Genomic DNA, 24,998 nt, shown 5'->3' with positions numbered 1-24,998 from the left:
CGCATCTGTTGGTGCAAGGTGATCCCATAGTTTCCACACCTGAAATACTTTGTATAAAACAGTTTCTACAAGATGTACACGATGCAACATGGTGGTCCAGAGGGAGGTACCACTCCGATATGAGACGAGGTTTGATGAAGAAATGGGAGATGGGATACAGGACGTCTGGGTTCCTGAGTCTCAGCCCAGTTTCTTGGTGACCAGAGTGAGCGTCAGATAATTGCATAGAGTTATAAGATGCAGGGGGGGGGGGCGTTCTCGAACATGTGGCAGTCCCATTCTAACACACTGCCTGAAGTAGAGAATGTAACTCTTAGTTCAAAACAACAGTTTACGGTGGGTCCGAGCTGCAGAACGAGCATTTCTGACTGAACAATGAGAACGAGATAAGTTACATCATCCAAGAGCTGCACGGTAGAAAAATAACTGTTCCCGCCCCAGTCCCTTTAAGGGGGGAAAAAAAAAAAAAAAGAAAAGAAATGAAATCCCCATGTAGTCCGCAAACACAGCAATAAGAGTGTAAACACAGGAACACAAAGAAACCAAAAAGCATCTGGTGTAATCTTCATTAACAACTGTTGTTTTTGTTACAGAACACTAAAGCCTTTCGTGGTCTCACATGTAAAAAACAGTGAATCTGCGATCACTGAACTTTTAAGTAACAAACACAAAATAACAAAAAAAAAAAAAAAGGATAAGCGATGATTATTCGAGCCGATAGGAACATGCAAATTAAACCACAATTTCACCGACGTTACGCAGGTAAAATTTGGTCCTTACAAACATGTGGCACAGCAAAAAAAAAAAAAAAAAAAAAAAGCTAAAAAAAGAAATCTAAAATAATACAATCTTTAAGGAAAATATATGTTTTGGAGTTTTATATTTTGGTATTGAATCAGTTTATATTTTTAAAAATAAGGGTTAAAAGAAAGAGGTTCGATTTGTTTTAAAATATCTTGACACACAGAGCCCTTATGGCTGCGAGAGCAGCGTACAGATATGGTATAATTCATTTCACGGAGTAGCAAATTGTCAGGGCAATTAGAGAAGCTTGGAGAGGATGTGAACACATTAAGCAACTTTACTAAGCGAGCATTTCAAGGTCTTCCATTAAAAAAAAAAAAAAAAAAAAAAAAAGCCCAGACATTTCATGCACTTAAAATGGCATTTGGAGTTAAATGAGGTTTATTTTGAAAGGTTGAATGCTGTTGGCCAATTAGTAAGAAATTTCACACCCATTACATTAAATTTAAAAGGTGCATTTTGCTGTGCTGATTTTCCTCATTAATATTCTTCCTGAATTGAAGCACATACTAAAGGGGGGTGGGGGGTGGGGGGTGGGGGTAAATGGAGCAGTTTGGTATACAAGTATTGTTGTCCTCATTTCAGCGGCGGCCTCCAAAAACTCTCTTGCCTCCGGGAGTCACAGACCACTTGTTCCGCCTGTCCTGGATCTTCTGGAAGATGCTGCTGCCACTTCTCCACTTCTCTCGCTTATAGTTCTTTATTTTCTTCACCTGGACAGTATCGAAATGTGGCCCGTTATAATTAGGTCTTTGGATTACGTGCTTGCTGTATTACGGCATTCACGTCGAGTTTTTCCCTCACCTTTCCCATGTCAAATTCTTCATCCCACTCGTCGATCACAGTGTCTCTCTGGGCAACGCGGACGTGTTCGATGGCGTCTTTGCTGATAGCAGAGATCTCACCATCCCAACTGAGGACTGAGTGGAGAAACGACAGACATTTAAAGTTCCGCGCTCTCGAATCAAAGCACAGCGAGGGGAGCGTCACTCAGCACACTCACCTTTGGCTCCATAAGCTTTATCAGTGGAGTTCTTGAGCAGCTCTTCCACCACACTGCTCGTCTTTTTACCATCCCACGACGCGGGAGCAGTGCGGGCCGGAGCGTCTCCGGACGCACCTCCATCAGCCGCCGGCGCCTGGCTGCGCTTGTAGCCGTCCTTCACTTGGCTGTCCCACACGACCACTGGGGCTGAGGTTGGGAGGCGAAAAAAAAAAACAACCCGGAAATAGTCACTAACAAACACAAATTGGTGAAACGGTCACATAACTACACACCGAGATGGAAAACTGAACATTGAACGTTCCCGGACAAGCTTGATAACGAGCCCTCACTCATACCTGTGCTCAGTTTGTGGCTCTCTGCTGGGATCTTTCCGGGAGGAGGCTCTGCTGCTTCAGGCTCAGAGTCCACACAGTGCTTGCGCTCCTCTTTTAGCCTCTTCTTCTTCAGCTTCTTTTTCAGCACGGTCAAATCTCCTGCATCACTCTGAATCTCCGCGGCCTTCACCGTAGAAGTGCTGTCGGTAGAGAGAAAACAGCAGAGGCCTCAGATTGTAAATATGGATCGAGCATCTGATAATACATTATTTATGAAGCGCTGACTAATAAAAACAAAGGCCTTATCAGTCTGCAGAACGATGGCTACGTCCAGTTTTTTTTAAAATTATTATTGAAAGTTGGTTTGTGTGCAGATTCAGATAAGCTGGTGTTGAACAAAACAAAGACGAGTGCACGATCTGAAAAGGAACAGATCAGAAGAAATGCAAAGGATGCAGAATATGACAGAGGCAAGACGCAATTCACTTCTGGCCTTAATGGAGCTGCCATGAAACTATTAGAATCTGCAACGGAGCTTCTCATTCCAGAGGAGCTTCACAATTACTCAGCTTGTAGAACTTTTTTTTTTTGGGAAGTTTTTAAACTTCAAGAGGAAGATTTTGCCATTTGCACAACAGCCGTTTGAGAAGCAACTACAGAAGTGATGACATTCAGTCACATTAGGAGCTGATAAATCACAAGTCATAGATTTTTTTTCCCCCCCAGATGAAAAGGAAACATGGAAAACCTTGCTTGAACAAGCATGTCAAAAATATTTGAAACTTTTATACATTTTCAATATATTGTTCGGATTAATTCAGTCTTCACATGTTGGCACTTATTTGTCAACTTTGATCTGTTTGAAACACAAAGTTTAGCCATCGTTCAAAAATTTAAAATTTTTAATTTGGTGAATCATTAAAAAAACATTCATGCCAAAAAGTAAATGATGAACTACAGCCCACCTTTCTGATGCAGAGCATGCAGAACTCGTGTCAAGCAGAGCCTCACTAAGATGAATCACCTTCTTCTTTTTCTTCTTCTTCTTCTTCGTCAACAAAGAGTCCCTTTCGTGTTCTTTCTCATGTGCCTCACGCCGTGTTGGAGTCGAGGCAGACGCCCGCCCTGCGTCCGAATGAGACGTCAGACTCCACACGCCGCCCTGACACCAATCCTCCTCGTGGTTCGACGCGTCTAGATGGGATTGGACGCACCCTCGCTCCACCTTCTTCTCTCCATCCTCATTCTCCCGCTTGCGCTTTTTCTTCTTCTTCTTGCGTTTCTTCTCGATGGCGAGCTCCACGACGGTGGGCGGCGTCGCGGGAGCCGGGAGGACGACTGCCTCTTGTTCTCCCTCCACCTCAGAATGCCGTCGCTTCTTTTTCTTCTTCTTACCGAGTTTCTCGGCGGAAGGAGGGTTTTCGGTGTCGACGGAGTTCAGATTGTTCGGGGTCTTTTGGCCGAGGCAGCTGTGTCCGTTGGTTTTGGGAGAAAGGCTGGAGTTTGGTTTTTGCGGCGTGGACAGAAAGGGCCGTTTCTGAGGACTCTGCGGTTTGAATGACTCACTCGAGTGTTTGACTGTTGATGACTGAACTGGAGGTGAATGGAATGGACCGGCTCTATCGAGACAACAAGAAAAAGAACATCTGGATGAACAGTGTCCTTCAGGTCCTGATAATGAATCAATGAGCTCTGCATTTGACACTCGTTTTCCTTGGACATGTCTCATACCTGTGAGTGTGAGTAGCTGGGGCAAAGGTGAAGGAGTTAAGTTGATTTTGATGCGTGTGGTCATTAGACAGCTGGCGGGGCAAACGGGGCAGAACATCAATGCTGCTCCGACTCCGATTGTGCGCCTGCAGTTATCGACATAAATAAAAACTTGGTGGTCTAAAAAAAATAGCCATGAGTGTGACAAAAATAAGGAAGAGAGTAATAATAAGAAGGAGGAGGAAAAAAGGGTCAATCAAAGGGGTTGGTAGGGAAAGATGGAGGGAGAAAACAAAGAGGAAAGGGTATGGCAGAGAAGAATTAGAAATGGTTAGAAAAAAAGAACAAACTAAAGGAAAAGAAGACAAACTCTAAACAAGTGCAAACATGTGGTTGATTAGACAGGTACGCTGGAGAAGTAACATCACACTGAGCAGGAAAAAAAAAAAAAAAACAGATTTGCGTAGAAAACGGTTGAAATTTGTGATTCGCAAAGTGTCACCACAGAGGGAGGCGACGGGGCGGCTACGACCGGCGCTCACCTTCTTGGCTGACAGGGCGAGTTTCTTGGCGGGCGGCGGCGACATGGTGCTGGTGGCTTCAGATGAGATGTTGTTCAGGGCCGGGGGTTTCACTTTGGCCGTCTTCGGCTCCTCTGTGCTCTGAGAGCGCTCCACGGTCCTGGCCGGAGACGCCACGCCATTGGAGGAGCCTTTCCGAGGAGTGGATGGGGTTTCTCCCACCGGCGCACTTTTGGGACCAACAGAGTCCTGAGCAGAAACGATGGGAGTTTATTGCTTTTGTGTATGCATGACAACCAAACTTCATGTCATGAATCTCAAATATTTTACAAAACAAACATTTAAACTGAGAAGACTGGAGATATATTTGTAGTTTTTTGGGGGGAGGGGACAAAACGAGGACAAATGCATCTCTAAAAAGTTGTTTTAATTGCTTATGAAAAATCCTGAAGAAATGTGTGGCTCCAACAGCTGCTTCATAAAAAGCATCAGATCAGTCATACCAATAATCAATACTGAAAAACACATCGAGTTTCACCCCTAAGAAATATTTAGAACAGAGTTAACGGCAATCACTTTAATTTCCATGATGGATGTGATGTTCAACACCCCAGATTTCACCCTATTAAACCTTTGTTGGCTTTCGGTTCACCTGTCCGTGACTTGAAACTCAAGTGATGACGCATAATGTGAAGTTATCTGTTGATGTATAGTTTATAAAGGAGAATTAAAATAAGTTTTAATGGCCATCCACACCACAACACGTTGTACCCACAGAAAATACCCAACACATGCTTGAAGCAGGGCTTGAACGGCGGTACTGTACCTTGGATTCTGTGGTGTCAGCAGAGGAAGAGTCAGACAAAGACTTGATTGAGGTAGACGCTGCCATGCCTCTGCCCTCTCCTCCTGGTTTCTTGTCGCCCTCCGTCCTGTTGACCCCGTTGTTGGAGGGGGTCGGGGTGCTGCTGCGCGACTGCGCCTGGCTCTGGGGCGACGGCTTCTTCAGCTTCTTGAAAGGCTCCTCGATGACCGCGGGGCCGCCCGGCAGCTTGGGCGGACCGTTGGAGGAGGTCGTCCAATTGGAAATTCGGGGCTGTTGAGCAGCGCCGACGCCGTTCCTGGAGACGGGCAAACCCAACCCACCATCCATAGACTGGATCTTACGCAGCTGCGCAGGCTCCAGTTTCTGTTGAGAGGAATTGAGTTGATATCCAAATCATATTTCACACGAGTTGTTAACTTCGCAAACATCTGTCAACATCCACTTTTCTCGGACCTTGGCGACCTGCGGGGAGGACAGAGGCCCGTTGAGGTTGGCCCGCTTGATCTGTTCAGATGAAGCGCTGTTCTTCGCCGAATGCAACATCCCCTGCTTGGCCGTCTGCCCATCTGCATTCTTTTTGGTTTCAGGGATCCTACGAGAAGCGAACCAGTTTATTGATAAAAACACCCAGAAAACAACAGTTTTGATGTCTTGCAACACTCACAAGTGTCTTACCTCAGGTAGAAAAGCACATACGCCTGCTGGTTCAGGACCACTTTGATGTTACTCGAGTGCACCATTGAATCATTCATTTGGTACCACTGCCCGTTGCTTGCCTAAAAAAATTTATAAAAAAAATAATTATATATATATATATATATAAAAATCCACATTGAAGCAACCAACCACAAAATGCCCTTATGGCTCGATAGTAAAGATGTTTATGAATACTGAAACAAGGCTGCTTTGTTCTGTAAAATAAAGCTTACGCAAGATCCACAACTATAGAGAATGAATTTAACATCCAAGACAACAAAAAGAGTTCATCCAGAGGTGGCCAACTGATCTGACTTAGAAATAATTTAACTAAATCAAGAAAAAAAAACAACACCACATCAACAGGTGCGATATATTGTAATCTCAAACATGTTTGTAGACTACAGGAGGAAACTGGGACACGTTGGGAAAACACAAACGTGACCAAAACAAGTCAACTCCACATAGATGAGAATGCCTGGACTCAAGCAGGGGAAAGTTTTACTACAAAATTCAGCAGTTCTACATTGTTCAACATTGAAATCAACTACTTGTTACCACTGAATGTTACAGATGCTGAACAGTCCATATAAACAAGGGAATCAATAAGGACAACCAAGTCAAATGTCATTAATTATGTTTTTACAGATATATTCTGATCGATAGGCATGCAAATATAAGTGCATATTAAAGACGGATAAAATAGATAGTATACAAGGTGAAACCCCCCCCCCCCCCCCAATATCTATATTCAGACATTGTATTGTCATGAAATAACTTGACCAATATTGCAAAATACTGTACAACAAATTGTGATCAAATAAACGTGATTAGTGATAAGTACAGGTATCTCATTATTCTAAATTAATCATTACTGAAACACCGGTAGGATTATTACACTTAAATGTGTATATATGTATAAACCTCGTTGTTATTATATATAGTATACAACTGTAATTTATATATTTATTATGCAACTAATTGTAGTTGCTTTTGTCATATATAGAAATATGAATAAATACTTATTTAAATACATTTTACTGTCAAACTTATTGCATTTGTATGAAACATAGCAGGCCTTATCTCACTGGTTTTATTAAAACAAATACATGCAGGCTGCCGCCTCACCTTGACATAGCAGTAATAGTGGCCAGCATGACAACTGTAGCCAGAGTGCACCAGAACAGCATAGAGGCCGTACATGACAGGATCACCTGAGCTTTGAGACATGTAGGGGCGGATGTTGAGGAATTCGGGGTATCCGACATCCTGGGGGGGGGGGAAACCCCAAAACGACAACAACAAAGAAACATGAGACACACTGCAGCTCGAAGCAGTTCCTTCAAAATGCTTCACAATGTAAAAGTCCTCGGTTAACCTTTGTTATTTTCCCCCCGCTGAAGTTGGCGAACCTCTTCAGTGAAAGGGTCAGGACATTAGATGTTCGATGGACTGTGAAGCGCTTTGTGGCCGGCACTTTCTTTTTGCACCTATGAAACAAGAACAGAAAAGAGACGCGCAAAGCTGTAATGAGAACAATTGTCCTTCGACGCCTATTTAGAATAAATGGCTGTCGGGATTTGGATGTAGCCAGACCACCAAACTGGAACTTACTTGGCACACATGTAGGCGTTTTCTCCACTTAGCACATCTGGCTTAACAAACAGCTCCAGAGCTCGCACAATGTTGGCTGCTTGCTGCGAGACAAAAACCGAGCAATTAGTTGGATTTACGAATGCACAAGCATTTACAAGCTGCAATATTTTTGCTATATTACTATACAAACAAAGGCCACATTCAGCTCTTGTGTGTCATACCCGTATCTCAACAGCGATGTCCAGGTAAGGGTCATATGTGTCAGACACACTTTTACAGATAGAACATTTCACTGAAAGACAAAACACAAACAGATCTGACTCATCTGGTGGAAAGAATACGACTTGGCAGATGTCAAAATAAATATTCCCATTATTTACTTAAGTACAGAGAAAAACAAAGCAAAACAGCCGATAAAAGCACGGATTCCACTACAGGTTGTGAAATGTAGGGAAGAGAGGTGCGAGATGTATTGGTGTAACTTTAAGAGCATGGAGTTGAAAGAGCTGCAGATTGAGACGCATCTTTATCCGACACACCTTGACAACAGAGATTCTCAACAAACCTGACGATGATCTGCAAAATGTAATTGCTGGAAATACGCGTTTATACGAGTGTAATGATGAACTTCCTTTAGAAAGGTACTGACGACGTATTAAAGATGTACATCAACAACTGGAACTGGGTCCTAAACTTAAAATTGTTTCCGTGTGGATTGTGGGAGAATAACTTGAAAAAAAGTAAATCAGACTGTGTGTAGGTGTTTGTATGTATACAGTATAGTACCCGCAGATGTATGACAACAATATTTGTTGACACCAATTCAGACGGTCTCCGAAATAAATCAATAGTGCAACACAGAAAGAAGGTAATGTAGAAATGTATAGAAGTCCAAAGCTCTGAACTGAAGGCAATTTATCCTGACTGTGGAGAGGAGGGAGAAAAAAAATAAAATAAAGTCGATACCTCTTGACCTGAGGTAACCTCCAAAGATCTGGTGAACCAGTGTCGTGGCCTGGGTCTGCCGGTCAAGCCTGCACGCACAACAAGAGGGACGTTTTATTCGTATAGTCAGAGAGGACATGTGAAAACAAATCCATTCAGCGAGTGTGACTCCTTACTTGGGATATCCGTTCAGACACGCTTTCTGCATGGCGTCAATGGTGTAGCGCAGAAATTCATGGGCGTCCTCTTGGCTGCCGAAGCGAAAATGTCGGGCAATTTCTGTGGGAGACGAAATAAAACGCAAGATTTATGCTAATACAAAGCTTCAGAGCAGAGTGCATTAACTAAATTAGATGCTTTAGCATATTTACTCCTCTGCTATACACAGGACAAAAAGAGGCATACATCATTCTGAAGGAAAAACAATATTAGCTGTTTATCTTGAGAAAACTATAGAGCTGTTTACCGCCGAAGTCAGACACTCTTGAGGAAAGCAAAGAGCTGAGCAGCAACAAACAGCATCAATAACAATCCTTTGTTCTGCGAGCAATTTGTGCTCAAACTTCCAGTGACAAATATCCCTAAAATAGACTCAAAAATCTGAAATCCTCAGTTCAGTGTCCCAAATGAAGCTGATGTTTATCCACGTATCATCCCGTTCAGAAAGTACTTTCAGAGGTACTTACAGCTGACCTCGAGCGCCAGTGCTTCATCAGGCGGCAGGTCTGTAAGTGTCTCCAGCCAACTGGCATCTCGTTTACAGTAAAACCCTCACATTAAAGCTAATGCAGATCTAAATGCTTTGCCCCCCCTCTGTTACACCCAGATTGAAAAGCGAAGGATAGGAGCGGGGTGAAGTATAATGTGGTCATCGCTACATTCCCAGCATAGCATCCCTGCACTTTTACGACACAGTCACCGCAGAGTGGGGAAAAAGCAATGAGACACCATCGACTAATGACCTCTCCCAGGCACTTCCACAAGGAGAGGGAGACAACATCTTGAAGACATGAATTCTGTGGAGGACTCGCTGCTGTACTGTTGTTTTGTTTGTGAAAACCCAGTAGTGAGCTCCAGAGGCATTTCCACAATCTACTGACGCTCGATTTTTATGTGATGACGAGCTGCTACAGCTGTCATTTTTTTAGGGGTCGTGCTCAGGATGACGTACAGATGTTGAAATTTAATTTATTGAAAATACATTGCGACTGTAGCCGGGCAATTACAGCTGCAGTGGAGGCCGCCAAATCAATGAATAGAAAGAGAAGCCACTCAATGAAAGTAGCACGTCTCTGAGCGATGGTGGAAAAGACAGAATGCAGGTGGCCTTCAGATTTTTGTGCTAAAGCTGCTCCTCTAGGCCCGCAGTCACAAGGAGACGGAGAGGGCATTGGGAAAGGAGGGAGGGAGGGAGGGAGGAGGAGAGACACAGAAGAAGAGTCACGGGAGGTGGAGACATGATTGCAGCAGTACATAAGGAGGGAGAGGACGGGGTGCAATGAGGCTACGGCACACTCTCTCACCAAGCCAAGGTGCAACTAACACCTCATTTCTCCTGTCACAGTGGTATTCCTTCACCGTCTGCAGCCTCACCACTCCACTTGTGTACTGCAGTCACACGGGACTCCCGAGTGTTGCATCACAGTGCCTTCTGGCATTGTTCAACCCCCTTTACAAAAAATAATCAGGTAGCAGCAACTCCGGCCACAACCCACATGAAAAAGAAAAGTAGCAGACACAGTCATGCAGTGCTGCAGGGAGGAGCTCTTACTTTTTAGGTCTCTGATGAAGGAGACTGGCTTGATGGCGTTGCCTGTGTTGGCAAAGGCTTGGATGATGTGGTTCTGCATCACACAAATCATACAAAAGCCTGACTGGTGACCTGAAACACAACAAATACAATCTGGGTGAATTACCAAACCTCTGTCACTTCATATGCACATAAAAACAGATTTGTTACTATTATGCGACCAGAAATGCATCAGAGAAGAAAGTGGCCATTTATCTTGGATCAGGTCTTCATACATTAAATTAATCAAGAACAACAGAAGTGACAACACAGGTTGATGACTATGGAAAAGTTCGAAGAGTAATTCAAATGCATTTTTTTGCCTCTTTTACACTGATTGTGAACTCAGCAGAACAAAGTTTTTGTTAATAAATGGAGTAAAATTAAGAATAATACCAACTAATGGTGGTGAATGAGTGACAAATACAAATTGAGTCTTGCACAATAATATTTTAGTGCATTTTACAAAAGAACATAAAGGATCAGACTGATGTTTTCGTGATATTTTGATGAATATGTCAGACCAACAATGTCAAAGGGGAGCAGGGAGAGGAAAGGTCGAGTTACTCACAGGCACGGCTGTGCTCCTTTGAGAGTAAATAGTTGGCGAGGGGTGGGGTGTAGGTGAGACACTGGACTGTGGAGTTGAGGAAGCAAGTGTTCCCGAGGTTGTGGAGACCGGCTCCCACCCTGTACACGCGCTCCCACTTAAGGGTGAGCTTGTTCCCTGGAAAGAGCATCTTCTGCGGGGCCGGGATCCCATCGCTCTGCCCGCCAACCACATTCTCCGACACTGAAGGAGGAGTACAGTGAGTACTGGGATATTTGTAAAGAATACACAGAACACCAGACGTGAATGTGGCAAATATCAGAACGTCCCTCACCTTGCCTCTTTATTTGAGCGGGCTCGAGAGCCCTTTGCCCAGTGGCGCCCTCACTCCGAGGATTGAGGATCACATACTTGTTCTTCAGGCTGTCCAACTGGTAGGAAAAGCCCTTGCTGGCAGGTTCAAACTCGATTTTCTGCAAAAGGACCTTCTTGGCCGAGGACGCCAGCAGCTTGTTAAGGTCTCCCTCATCGCCCGTCTCCTTTCGACCTGGTTTCAATGCCTCTTTGAGTTTATCCACTATCGGCATTGTTGAAACATCACTGTCAAGGAACAGAAAAATGTATGTCAAGATCACATTACAAAAAATATTGTTCTTTACTTTTCCACGTTTTCCTATTATGTCAACACATCTTAAGCACCTGGAAATAGGCCAAAAATGAAATGCTCTGGCATCACCTTTTGGGTGATAAATGAAGTGTCAATTAGTGTTGGTGCATCTCTCTAGTCCTAACGTTGCCTCATACGAGATATAGTGACAGAGCATCTGAGGAGCAGGCTGGATCTTGGCAGCTGTCCCCACAGTTATGCAAGACATCAGACATTAGTATCGTAGGGTAGCAGGGGGGGGTATGAGACAGTCGAGGAGGATCATTTAGAGCACACGAGGTGTAGGCAGCTGCTGTCAACTGCCAGCTCAAATTTGCACAAGCCACTTATTGTCTGAATCCATGTTCTCGTTTTTCTACCAATCAGTTCCAACACCAAATTATTTCATCAGGATAATAAGCAATATAAAGAGGTCAAATATAAACATTATCCTGCTGTAGCAACATAGAAAAACAGCACCAATATACACTCATTCAATGTTGATAATAAATCAGCACAATGAAGGACTTCAAGTTCAACATCATCAAAAAAATTCCATTGCTGAGTGAACAGATCAATGTCTTATCGCTTCAGTTTACTTATGCAAGTGATGCGTCCCAATCACAACAAACCCTGGCGCAGGCGAGCGCATCGCATCACCTCAATGATACAGTAAGCACACAGAAACACCAAAGGCACAGAGTTCCCCGAGAGACGCGCTCATCAGAGTGGGCAGTGACGTCACGGAGAGGGAAGGAGGGCTGAACATGCATTGTATGCACAAGGGCACGCTGACCTTCACATGCTGCTGATACTAATGCAACTAAGAACGACACGGCCTATGGGGAAATGGCTAACTGCAGTGATGCAACTGCTGGAGTGAGCAGCTGCGCCGATATACTGACCACAACATACTCGTTTATGCAGATTATGTCACGTTTATTCAGAATGTGGTCCAGTCACTTGTCTTTTGGTCTGTGTTGGCAGCAACACTGGCAGATGTGTGCAATGATAACATCCATGACATCAGCCTGCCTTTTTATTTATATATTTATATATATATATATATAAGGTGGTACGAGCTGTTTACCATTGACAAGTAGACATATGTATCAGTGAATTAAAGTGCAACATTTAAATATATTAATATATGCCTGTCATGCGACTACTCGAACAAGCAAAATTGTCATAATCTCCAGCTCACATAATTAAAATGACACAGGCTAATGCCTTTTGGTGGCTGACAGACATTTTATGTGAACGACCAATCACTGCGGAAAACATTTAGTCACCTACAATTAATTTCCATTATGTGTTGTGACTTACATTAGCTGCCAACCAATTGGCAGTTAATTTCTCTTCAATGGGAATGACACTGGTGTTTCGTGAAGACCGCTGTCTTGTTAAACAAGTTGAAGTAAAGTCACTGTGAATAAGTTATCACTCAATATGAACACAAACATTGAATAAAAGCCATACATGTGAAAATGACTGTAAAATAAAGCAACAAGTGAAATAACGGAAATACCAGGTAACAATAAAAAAAAATTGCACAGAAAGAAATTACTAATCTTTATTTTTAGTTATTTGGTAGTCCCTATATCATTTACAGGCTTGTATATCATTTGACATTCAGCTAGCAAAGAAACAATATATTAGACAATGCAGCAATTTCTGAGGGCACATCGTTAGTGACCCCCACTCCTACATTTTATCAGTGTTCGTAATTAACAATTTGCTTCAGGTTTCAGAGTGACAAAACAAGCAATATATCTGGAAACAACGTTGTCCATGTTTTCATATATGCAAATATAAAAGACTGTAGCCAGACTGAACAGAGTAGCATTTTTTTACTTGTAACAGCTAAGTGATGAGCTCTGTTGGAGTGATGGCTATTTTACAATGGCATGCTTAATATATGCATGATGCATTCAATGCCTAGAAAAAAAATCTGGTCACTATAAAGACTTTTATAAAATGATCAAATTTGACATTTTATTAAATGATGATGATCTACGTAAAGATAAACGAAGGCTAAATGTGTGTAATAAATCATAATGCGCCATATAGCGAAAGGTAGAACTTTATTGTTGATAACGGACCTGATCAAATCAGAGACGTGTCTGCGATACAACTACTGTTGGATCATTAAATATCGAATGGACAGCGTTGCCAAGGTGAGATGGTTGTTGATGTGAACAAGTAACATAAAAAAAAGCCAAATGAGCGAATGAATTAGCAAATATTGACTGATTAAGAAAAAAAAACGACTTTATCGGGATCACTTGAAGGCATCGCCACTGTGGCTGTCACTTATTTCAACCCCGCCATTGTATTCTGGTCTAAACGGCCACTTAAGTACCGAATGTCAACAGATTGAATCCATTATAACTCTAAATTGCCGATCCGAGCAGTTTGCAGCAGCCTGGGCAGCCCCAGCGCTACAGGCCAGCCGCCACAGCTTCCATGCTAGCTGGCTAGCTCCAGATACGGCTAATTTCGACAGGAACGATGTGAAGTTTCTACACCAAACGTCCCAATTCAAGTGCTAAACATCTACAGAATGTCACGTTTCTTTCCGTTCGGGTATTACTGTTGACTGGAAGGGATTTCTATTCGCGGAGTACAGCAGCGGATTAGCCTCCGAGCTAACCTAACGTGGCGAGAGCTCCCAGCCGTCCGCACAGTGCTGCAATGTGGGTTAGCATCGCACCGTCCAGGTGGCTAACAAGCGCCGTTCGCCACATCCAACTCAACGGCACCGCCTTGGGAACGCGTCGCTATTTTAACAGTATGTGGACACAAGCGTCTGCTTTGCTCACCTTTAGTCCAATCGGCCAAAATACGTGACAGTAGCGGTGTCTGCGTCCTCAGCCGAGGCTCCTGGGTCTGGTATTTTCGCCCATGCTGCATTATGAGGAGGCGGGGACAAGTGTGTGAGTGACTGGGAACAACAACCAATCAAAGTGCAGTTGTCGCTGTAACTGAAAGGTTCAGCCAACCACTGGTGATGACGCCGGAGTGTCGGGAGGGAGGCACACGTGACTTCCAGCCACCGCTGTTTACCATTGAGGAGATCTGCACGATCATTTTTCAATATATCAACAAACCACTGAAAAACCTTTTTTATCCGCTCAGCAACGAAGCGTCTCAAGAGAAATAAACCTATTTACTTCCACATTGCTCTGGATGCTTCACATGTTCAACCCTTCACTTATATGATAAATCCACACTGGACAATCCTTTACATTAGGGGTGTCAAACATAAGGCCCGTGGGCCAAAACCCACCAGTAAGTGGCTCTAAGTCGGCCACCAAATCAAGTTTCTTAAGAGAAGAAGACACAAAGCAACACTCTGAAACCCAAGCTGAGATATGCATGAATGATACAGTAGCTGTTGTTCAAAGCCATGCTGTCAGAGTGAGCTTGTAAAAACATGCACGACGCAGCAGTGATGGAAGGTTTTGGGACATTTTGCAAAACAGGTTTTCATTCAAATTGGCTTCATGTTGAGATTGTCGTCATTGTCTGAAATAGTTGTTTGGCTTTGTGTAAATATAGACCCTGCCGTCACGTATACGCTGCACAACAACAAAGAAATACATTAAGCTTTGAATATCAAGGTTATTATGCCACTATTTTACTGGTCTGGACCACTGAAGATGAAACTGGGCTGTGTGTGGCCCCTGAACTAAAACGTGTTTGACATGTTCTACTCATGTTCTACATGTTCTTGGGTTTTTCATTTGCTTTAATTCTGCAGGAGTATAAACATCATCGATTATTATTTGGATTTTGTGTATGAAAATATGTTTAAAAATGCACAAGACTAAAGGAATATCATGCTAATGTAGCTCAATTGTGCAAATGGTGTAACATATTGAACAGGCTCGTGGATTGGTGCATGTAATATGTTGTGGTCTCCACTAGATAGCAGCAGATTATCACTCGTCTTGATAACGAAAACGCTGAGTCCAGATTAACAGGGAGTTCCAAATAATGATTGAGGAAGCTGAATATGGAAGTACTTGAATCCATATAGAACTCTGAAATTATCATATTTGATGAGGTGGAATAATTACTCAAAACATGTACTACTACACTACTATTACATAGCTTAAATTGCATACAATATAAAAGTACGGTCATATATACACACACGCAAGCAGAAAGTGCTATTTATTGTTTGTAACTCCATTGTAAATATCAGGATTGTTATCTTTGATGATTATCTTTGCCTGAATGAAATGTTTACAGTCAAATCAAACCTTGAACATGAGAAATAAACTATAGATAGATCAATAAATAGATAACTATAAATCGTTGGTGTACTCATTAGAAACCTATAAAGTTTAAAACTAGACAGTACGATGGACAAATTGTATGAGTGAAATGATATAGGTTGCTTTACAACAGTTGTTTCTCTGAATCTATCAAATACCTAAATAGGAAACCAATTATTCTATATGGATTTCCATGCATGTGATTCAAGTATTTAAGTGAAATAACCAGCAATTCAAAACAGGGTTTGGCATTTAATATAATAGTCAAATGTACAGTAATGTTTCAGATGGATATGCATGCAAAAAAAAAAATCTTATCTCAAAAGTCCCATGTGAAACCAGCACAAGACATCATAGTTGGTTACAGTTTAAAATGAAAAATCTTTTTACACTCTCATATTAAAGTCATAAAACAGTTGCACGACACATGTGGTCCTTTCAGTGTCTCCGCAGAAAAAGATATTGGAAATGGGTTATTTTATTCAAAACCCAACAGAATAAACCAGCCAGACAGAGTACCATGTGACCATCACTGCACACTGAATGCATTTGACTGGTATAGCCAAAATACTTTGTTTATTTGTCACAAAAAATATAAAAGACTGGGCTTTTGTCAATCATGATGATCTTAAATAAAATATGCTCTTAAACCTACCGTAGCTTGACAAATTGAAGAGCTGTATTACACACAAAAAGCAAATTGAGGATTCAATCCTCTTATTTCACCATATTATTCTTTAACCTCAATATAACTGCTGTGTTCAAAGTGCATTTTTTTTCTACTCATCACTTTAAAAAAAAAAAAACAGTTGCATAGTAAAAGCACTGATTGTTAAAACAGAGTGGTATTATATAAAATGCCACTCATGATAATCACTTTTGGGGTAAAAAAAAAAAAAATGGGAGGTGGGGTTAAAGGTTTCGCACACCTCACACGGGACAGAAAAATAAAGAGGTGGCCATTGTTTTTGTGATAGCTCTGCTGTCACAACTCATGATGCAGACAGTCAACTGATGTCATTTATCAACACAGATTCACAGAACTCTAATTTGCAAGTACTTGTATAAGACAGCAAGCAGTTATAACTGCTTTTATAACACTTTTAACAAAGATTTGAATTAAAAAATAATGTAAAGAAGGAAAACATCTGTAATCAATAGCACAGGAACTATGTAAGTACTATAAATGGTAATATTGAGTTGTGAAGGTCATTCCTTTTATTTCAGCTAAGGAGAAGTGGTTTATGAGGAAGTGCTTTAAGATTTAAGGGTAGAAGTGGCAAAAAGTGCTGAGTTCAGAAGAATGTTAATTGAAAACACGAGACCTGCCTTGAAAAGGGTTTTTTTGTTTTGTTTCCCAACCTCCCCATGGAGCACCCACTCTAAAGCTGTCTTAACAGAGAGAAAAAAATAAGAATTTGATGCGTTTTTATTTCTCTGTTTTGGCATTATGTTAGCATGTTTCAACTGTAAAAAAAAAAAAAAAAAAAAAATTCTCAGAAGTTTGGATGGTGCAATGCAGAAATCAAGGAATCAAGGGTCTTCGATGTCCAGGAAATCTTTTTTGGGTGGTGCGGCGCCTCTGTACCAGGCACACGAGTCATCACTCCTCTTGATACAGGCAAAGTGTTTGGCCTGCTCTCCGTTGACCAACTTCTCAATGATCCAGTCCGTCCAAAGGCACTCTGTGGGGGTGCTGATCATGCAGGGGACGGCGGTGCAGCGAGTGATCTGAGGATCGTAAGAGGATAGAAAGATCAGGAATGGAGAGAGGGCAACAACAGAAAACTTTACTACAACTGACACACAAATGTAACAATTGCTCTTAAAGAAAACTAAAGATTATTGAAGTAAGATAGATGTGACTTAACCTTTAAATTCAATAATTAAAAAAAAGTGCTAAATATTTATTGGAAACACTCGTTTTTTGCAGTGGATGTCTTTTTTGTCATTGTTCCGAAGATTTCAAGTAAATAAATCCCGGACAGAGAATGTGTTGTTGCTCTGAATCTACTCTGGTTTCCTTCTCTCCTCTATTTTTGAATTCATTGCCATTTTTATCTATTCATACATTAAATGATGGCCCGCTAAATGCCTCATTCATTCTGTGTGTTGTTCAAGGCACTTTGTACTTTTAATTTCTTAATGACGTTGGAATTTTGCAAAAAAAAAAAATGCATTGCAATGTAACTTGTTCAGTGAAAAGTTAAAAAGCTGAAATGATAAATATACAACACCTTGCATTCGCATCCTGTTTCATAGCGCTGAATCAGGTTCTTCTTTTGGGTGGCGCTCAGTTCCTCCCAGGGCTCCATGAAGTCACACAGTGTCACATGCATCGTCCCGTCATTCTCCAGCTTACCTACAGCAGAAAAGGAATGATTTTAGTAAACGCACCAAGACAGTTTTATATACTGCAATAGAGAATGTTTGTAGAAGTTACCTGTGATAAGATACTCCTTTTTGCCATTAGTCTCCAGAGTCACTCCACACATTGCAGAGGTGGGAGCAGTGTAGATGGCATCAATATCCTGAGTGGGACCTTTAAACATCTGAAATTCAAACACAGCCAAAAAAAATTCAGTCATCTTTTTTTTTTTTCTTCTCCAAATGGGGGTTCATGCCCAAGACAAAATTATAATGGTTTTTATCTTAAATACCTTGATCTGTTTGATCTCATACTTGATGCGTTTGATGGGATTTCCATAGATGTCATTGCCAGAGTCAACCTCCTCTGTTCCAACTACTTTTGCTCTGATCACTGAAAAAAGAAAAGAAAAAAACAACAACTCAGTTCAACAAACACTATATTGGAAGACTTCATTGTTGTCTTGCGAGAACTGAATCTGCCTGTGTCTGATCGAAGTCCCTGCCCAGGTTTGGCATGCTGGAGTTGGCCACAACACATTGCTGTGGCTTGGATCTGTGGACTCTGCATGTGCCAGGTGGTGGGAAGACAGAGGCACATGAGTGTTTCATCAGCTGCAATCAGAGGGAGGAATGTGTGCTGCCTGTTTCCCAGGTTCCTGAGCCGACACAGGAGGAAGCCAGTCAGCAATCTTTAAAAAAGCTGAACTAGAATGCTACGCTCGCCCCCAGGCCTCTATGCCGACCTGCCTCACTGTCTGGATAGAGGTGCTGACATGCAAATCAACCTTCCCCCCTCTCTCTCCCTCTCGCACTCTGAAGTTCAGGCTTTCCAGGTTTGGAGAGAAATGGGGAAAAATAAAACAGTTGCAAGTGGAAAAATATTATCAGAGCCATACAGATTTGCCTTTGAGCGAAAACCCAGAGCAGTTAACAAAAAATATGACTCATGTGTTTCAGAAACAGTGCTTCTTTCATGTCAATCCAAATACTGGAGCGCCGTAGAGCAGAAATCACATGTCAAGTTCATCAAAAATACCTATGGATAACGAGTATAATACAAGTTTCAATAATTATGATTACATTCTAAGACTAGAATAGTCCCAGGGAGTCATCGAAGTCAGAAAAATCAAGCAGAGAAGACTGGTGGTAAAACTAACACTAACCAGATGTTCTTTCGTCTCAGTTTAGTCCACACTTCCCCAAGGTGGGAGCTACCGGTTGTCTTAGACCATCACGAGTCTGCTTCCTTACCAAATAAGCCTTCTCATTTGCTTTTAATACGAAGGTATGAAGCTGCGAGCCATATGTGTCCTAATTCGATGACAATAGGGGCTGAGAGAACATTTCCTTATAAGGGTCTAAAGCGTCGACTCTTAAGAAAAGGAAAACAGAGAAAAAAGGAGAGAGTGTGGTGTGCACAGATGAAGGGAGTGATGGAGTGGCGAGGACGGCCGTGTTCAGCAGGCACACTGCACATCGTATGCAAACAGAAGTCCCCTCCTCCATGCAACACTGCAACACCGCAACACCATCACAAACAACGTCAACAGCAGGAAAAAAGGCGCCAACAAGAGCTGCATGCCCCCCTGGGGGTAAATGTCACTAATCAAAGCTCCTTCACTCGCTCTGATGTACATTAAAGCAACATCACTGGCAAACTCTAAAACTTCTTTGCATGCACAGTTGGTGGTAATCCCCTTTCTGGAGTTTTCAGGATCAGAGACCATTTCTACTTCCACACGTGTAAGAGAAATATCGGTGATACAGACGCTACATGTCAGAACAACAGCAACAACAACAAATCCTTGAAACCACAGGATTATGTGAACAACGGTTACATAATTAAAGCCCTTCCGAGGGGTTAGTTAACCCTTTAAGTCATGTTCAACATGCTAAAAATAGTAAATCTATAGCTCAGGATGCTTATGTGTTGGGTGAAAAGTGCAAAAAAAACCAAACAAACAAACTGCATCAACGCATTTACTCTTTGCTTAAGATGAGTGCAAGTCAGTCACTAATCTAAATTAATGTTCTGTGCTGGCATACAGAGTACACCTCCAGCAGGATGTTAACTCGAAGAGGCTGACAAAGCCCTAACAATTTTCACAAAATCGGGAACTGAAGGAACCATCTCATTTTGTAGTTACACAAACAATAAACACACAGTTTAGTGTGCAGTATTGCGGTGGAGGGAGTGCTTTCGAAAACAAAGAAAAAAGCAAATGCATGTCATGTAATTGCAGGGCCTGCACACCCATTTTCCTCTCAGCGAAGCCACATTGTGGTCAGATTGAAGAATAAGATACTCAACGGCAAATTCAAACCAACTCCTTCACTGATCGCATCAAAAGGACAATAACAAATCCGCCACCATCTTTTTTATCCCTAACAATTTTTTAATTTGGGGGTGTTTGTATTCCTGACACCACACAAAATGGTCCACACATTTAAACTGTGGCTGCTCGGAATATAATTACAAGCGAGACGTGATCTGTCACATGTAATATTGCAGGTGATTCTAGATTTTAAGGCAGATGTTGAGAGTTTGTGCACGTTCAATCTGGCCCACGGGAGGGAAATCTGGTTTTAATGTCAGCTCTGTTTACACAGCTTGCAGGCCTGTGTTTATCCCGGAAGTCACATTGAAGCCCACTTGGCTTTCAGGCTCTCAAAGGATTCACTTTCCTTCTTCATAAAATGGGGCACAGATACACTGTACGATCATCAAAAAAAGAGTAAATACATAACGAGCACAGCATATGACTGCCCAACATTCCTCTGCCTCAGCAAAAAAGAAAAAGGAAAAAAAACCCAGGGGATGGATCTAAAACTATGAGGGAAGAGTTTGTTCCTGCTCGGTCCATACAGCTAAAACTGGCCTGGTGTTTTGTTAACTGTCAAGTTAAGAAGCAGCCTAATAAAGAGATAAGCATGGGGAGAAAAGATCTTCAGTTATCAGAAGGTAAGGGGAGCAAATTAGAGCATGCAGGGGTTCAGTATCTTGGAGAGATTTATACTGGAATAAACGGGGGACTGCACTACCTTTCATTGGTTGATTTTGAGCAATATCATTTCTACTGGCCAAAGAAAAACGATGCCAAATACAAGTTGTGAATGAACCTGAAAAAATGTGACCATACAAAAGGTACCTTATCACAAAGGTTCTCATGGTTTGCATTTTGTCTCAATTTTGCAGTTTTAAGGTAAATCGAATTTGGAGGAGGTTTTAGTAGTTCCTTCAGCAAATTTCAGACCCTCAAATTGAAGCTCGGTCTGTGCAAACTACATTTCAGTATCCATCACAGAGGGCACTCATCAAGGCCATTCCTAACCAAATTTCTCTTTGCATATTAAGATTTCTAAACATGAATGACTCGTAATGAAAATTGCATTCCTCTCCAGCTTTCAGAAATCAGTAGACCACAAATAAAAACAAAGATGAATCAAATGAATTGCCCAAAGGGGACTGAGCAGAATTACAACCACAAAAGTTGGCTAATAGTTTAGAGTGCGCAATCTGAGCATTGCATATTATCACTCCAACAAAACTGATGCGTGTTAATTTCTGATTAATTTCAAGAGTTCAAGAGTTTAGTGACCTCTCTGTGACTTTGTAAACAGTTCTCCTGGGAGGTACTCTGGTCAAACTACGTTTCTGCACTCAGAAAAGTGCTGATGACACAAAATCAGAACGCTTTTGGCAACAAGGGCTGGGGTGATGGTAACTTTGTGCAAGCGTCTATCCATGGTGCTGAAGCAGGGGCAGGAAGGTCAGGGTCATGCCAGGAGTTGACCTCTCAGGTAGTAATGATGTAAATCAATTGGACAGTTGAAAACAGTCTGTCCTAGTTTGTTTTTGTTGTTGTTGTTGCTACATTTCATTGAATGAAAGTAGATCCAGAACAGGATTTTATGTTTGTCTTGGTAAAGAGAGGACATGCATCCAACTTAGTGACATTCATTTACCTAAAATATGTAAACTCTGCCATTTGTGTTCTACATAAATAATGCTGCTGTGTGAAGATCATGTATGCGTATATCATATTATCAATAACAGGTGTGCCAAACCTGTGAAAACCTCACGAAACTGCTTCTTAAAATAAAAACTTTCTCCTCCAGTAAAACCAAATCATATACTGTGGAGCAAGAAAAGTTGACCAAATGGTCATCATCATGTCTGGTTGATAGCAGTAGCCATGTAACTTTGGAGCATAAAGTTAATCCATAACTGTCTCCACTTACATTAACTATCAGGCTGCATGATCTCAATAAAAAAAAAAAAAATTGAAGGAACAGCTGAAAGAAAAACCACACAGTCCCTGAGCAGTCGACTCTCCGGCAGAGTAATAAGGTTTTTTTATCCGTCACAGCCATGGAATCCGATGGTAAAGAGAAACCCTTGAATAAGTCACCTTCTGTATACAGTACATGCCACACACTCAGCCAGCTCACAAGCAAGAAAAAAGACCCTCAGCAAACCAAAATTTAAATAGCTACACAAGCTGGTCACTGTTGGGACTCTTGTTAGCTTAAGGCCTGTGTTCAAGGTTGCAACAAGCTGTGTTTTGTAAAAGTGAAAAAGTGAACCACACTGCCTATTTAGTCACCTTTCCAATGCACAGACATGTCTAACTGAAGTTGATCAACTGCATTTGCATTGCATTTGGGCAAATAACAGTTTTCCTCTCCCTTTTTCACAGATCATTTGAAGCTAAGAAAAACAGCTGCAAATGTCGTGAGATGGATGACAAGCAAGATAAGACAGTTGAAGGTACTTAAAGTATCCCACAAAAAAATATCAACAGATAATTATAGAGGGAGAGAGAGAGAGAGAGAGAGAGAGAGAGAGAGAGAGAGAGAGAGAGAGAGAGAGAGAGAGAGAAAAGAGGGGGGTGTGGGGTGGAAAGAAAGAGACAGAAATTTCCACCCTGTGTAATTGTAAACATCAGAAGAGGGGAGGAGAGGGTTGTTGTTTTTTTTCTCTTTCCCCTTGGAATATGCATTTTGCTGTTCTACCATTATACAATTTATAACAAACACTACTTCCAGGGTGAATTTACTTACCGACATCTGAGTTGCAGAACGCCTGCTGAGGATGCGCAGGAGAGCAGCTGCAGGCTTCTGCCATCTCGTCCACCCGCCACAGAAACAGGATGGCCAGAGTCACAAAACAGCGGTTCATCGTCCAGGCCATTTGTCACACCTTTTGATTACTGTTATTTAATGTGTATATGGGGGAAAAAAATGAAGGAAGTCGTGCAAATCAGCAGTCTCGTGAACCGACGGGAAAGAAACCCCAAATCAGCCTCTTGATTTCAGTGAGAAAAAGACGGTCCACTTGTCAAAGATGCACAGGGTGTGAGAGTGAGTTCACTCCTGCAGCAGATGCGCTCCAATGCCTCCTTCCGATCTGTTTTCCAGTGTCTCGAGGAGCAGCCAGATTTTATATGGGCGGATGGCAGTAGGCCCCGCCCCCTGCTGCGCTTGCAGCCAATCAGTGCGGAGGGCTGCGGAGGTCAGGAGCTCCCGACTTTTCGCAGCCGCCCGCGACCTCCGTCAGCCTCCGTCACAACTGCGTTACACCCACGATTGGACCTCTGCTACAACCCCGTGCTGACAGATCTCCAAACAACAAACAACAACACGACAAAACAATCTCCCTTTGTCACAACTCTGTTACACTAACTGACCTCCCCATAATCCCTCCAATATAACCTTTAAACTTTGTAACAACTCTGTTACTCTCACTGACCTAACCATAAACTCCCCATTATAACCTCCTTCAAACTCGCCAGCCCCACGAGTAATTAAGATCAATAGATAAAAAGAAGAAAAATAAGGAAACTTGTGTTTTAATTATTTATATTATTATTCTTTATCAAATATAATTTTCATTATATAATTTATTAATGTTTCACAAGAGTCCAAAATAGGCCTTATTTTCCTGCTCCCTGCTTGACCCCCGGCATCACAACACCGCTCCTTGTTACCTGCTCGATGTGGGCGAGAATGGACAGGCTATTTATCAGATGTGAATAACACTCACTGACACGTGATAATCAACCGTTATTATGTCAAATAAAACAAAGGCTTCAGGAGCCCAGGGGCGAAAGAGAAGAAGAAAAGAGGTCATTTGCCTTCAGTTATTTACCAGTTGCACTCACACTTATGCTCACTTGTTATGGACAGATGATAGTCCCATCCATGACTACATAACTCCTAACTTTTATTAAGTTAACCTCAGTTATTTTCACTGCTTTTTCATGAGTTAAAATTTTTTCACGTGTTAAGAAATAACCAGAGACACAATTACAAAGTTTATTTCGTGAAATATGTCCTATGGTAGCCTAGATAAGACCTACATATATTTCTTACTGAATTTATTGTGTACTTAGTAAGCTTATAGACAGCTGTGTAAAGCATCAAGTATAAGTTTGAAATATTGATTCTGGTATACTTACAGGAACCTGTATGTGTTACACCTTTTCTTTTGCCTATCTGTAATAAAAACAAAAGAACCATTGTTGTTACCCAGAATATATGATGGGATGAAATATCAGGTCTCACTAAATGTTAATTAAAATTATAATAATCAAGCTTTGACAATATCTGATATGACATGCACTTATTCTACCTATATAAATGAAATATTTGTATCACTCAGTTTTCTTTGTTGTGATTATGACACAGTTGCAGATGCTATTTGAACATAAAGTGATCTTGAAAAGAAAATGTGAACCGACCAGGGATCAAACAAGGCCAAACAAACAGCTGAGTAACTGGGTGAGCAAACCAGATGCACAAACAGGCTAAATAAAGCAAATGAGCCGGTCAAAGCGACGCCAGGACAGAATCAACTATCCAAAAGTGGAACATGGTAAGCAGGAATAAAACACATGAACTAGGGTTTTCTTTTTTTTTTTGGGGGGGGGGGGTTAATTA

The 24,998-nt window shown here is 41.7% G+C and overlaps 2 protein-coding genes across 2 annotated transcripts; both read right to left on the bottom strand.

The window, feature by feature from the left end:
* Nucleotides 1-709: 709 nt before the first annotated feature.
* On the bottom strand, nt 710-14,317 carry usp36 (ubiquitin specific peptidase 36). The gene is made up of 20 exons (XM_080511018.1): nt 14,226-14,317; nt 11,092-11,357; nt 10,779-11,000; nt 10,190-10,300; nt 8,595-8,697; nt 8,440-8,507; nt 7,695-7,765; nt 7,492-7,574; nt 7,256-7,367; nt 7,006-7,146; nt 5,857-5,957; nt 5,635-5,773; nt 5,182-5,544; nt 4,377-4,604; nt 3,856-3,980; nt 3,090-3,743; nt 2,146-2,324; nt 1,808-1,996; nt 1,609-1,724; nt 710-1,517 (listed from the first exon to the last, which is right to left on the bottom strand). The coding sequence occupies exons 2-20, from the start codon at nt 11,342-11,344 to the stop codon at nt 1,386-1,388; spliced, it is 3,390 nt and encodes a 1,129-aa protein (XP_080367144.1). The 5' UTR covers nt 11,345-11,357; nt 14,226-14,317; the 3' UTR covers nt 710-1,385.
* Nucleotides 14,318-15,925: 1,608 nt separating this feature from the next.
* timp2b (TIMP metallopeptidase inhibitor 2b) lies at nt 15,926-23,458 on the bottom strand. Its single transcript, XM_080510727.1, has 5 exons — nt 23,121-23,458; nt 18,347-18,447; nt 18,130-18,238; nt 17,924-18,048; nt 15,926-17,417 (listed from the first exon to the last, which is right to left on the bottom strand). The coding sequence occupies exons 1-5, from the start codon at nt 23,248-23,250 to the stop codon at nt 17,220-17,222; spliced, it is 663 nt and encodes a 220-aa protein (XP_080366853.1). The 5' UTR covers nt 23,251-23,458; the 3' UTR covers nt 15,926-17,219.
* Between the last annotated feature and the right edge of the window lie 1,540 nt (nt 23,459-24,998).

This window comes from Blennius ocellaris, assembly GCF_963422515.1.
Source record: "Blennius ocellaris genome assembly, chromosome: 16".
In the NCBI taxonomy this organism is placed as follows: Eukaryota; Metazoa; Chordata; class Actinopteri; order Blenniiformes; family Blenniidae; genus Blennius; species Blennius ocellaris.
The sequence above is the reverse complement of the archived record's forward strand: the minus strand, read 5'-3'. Positions and strand labels throughout refer to the sequence as shown.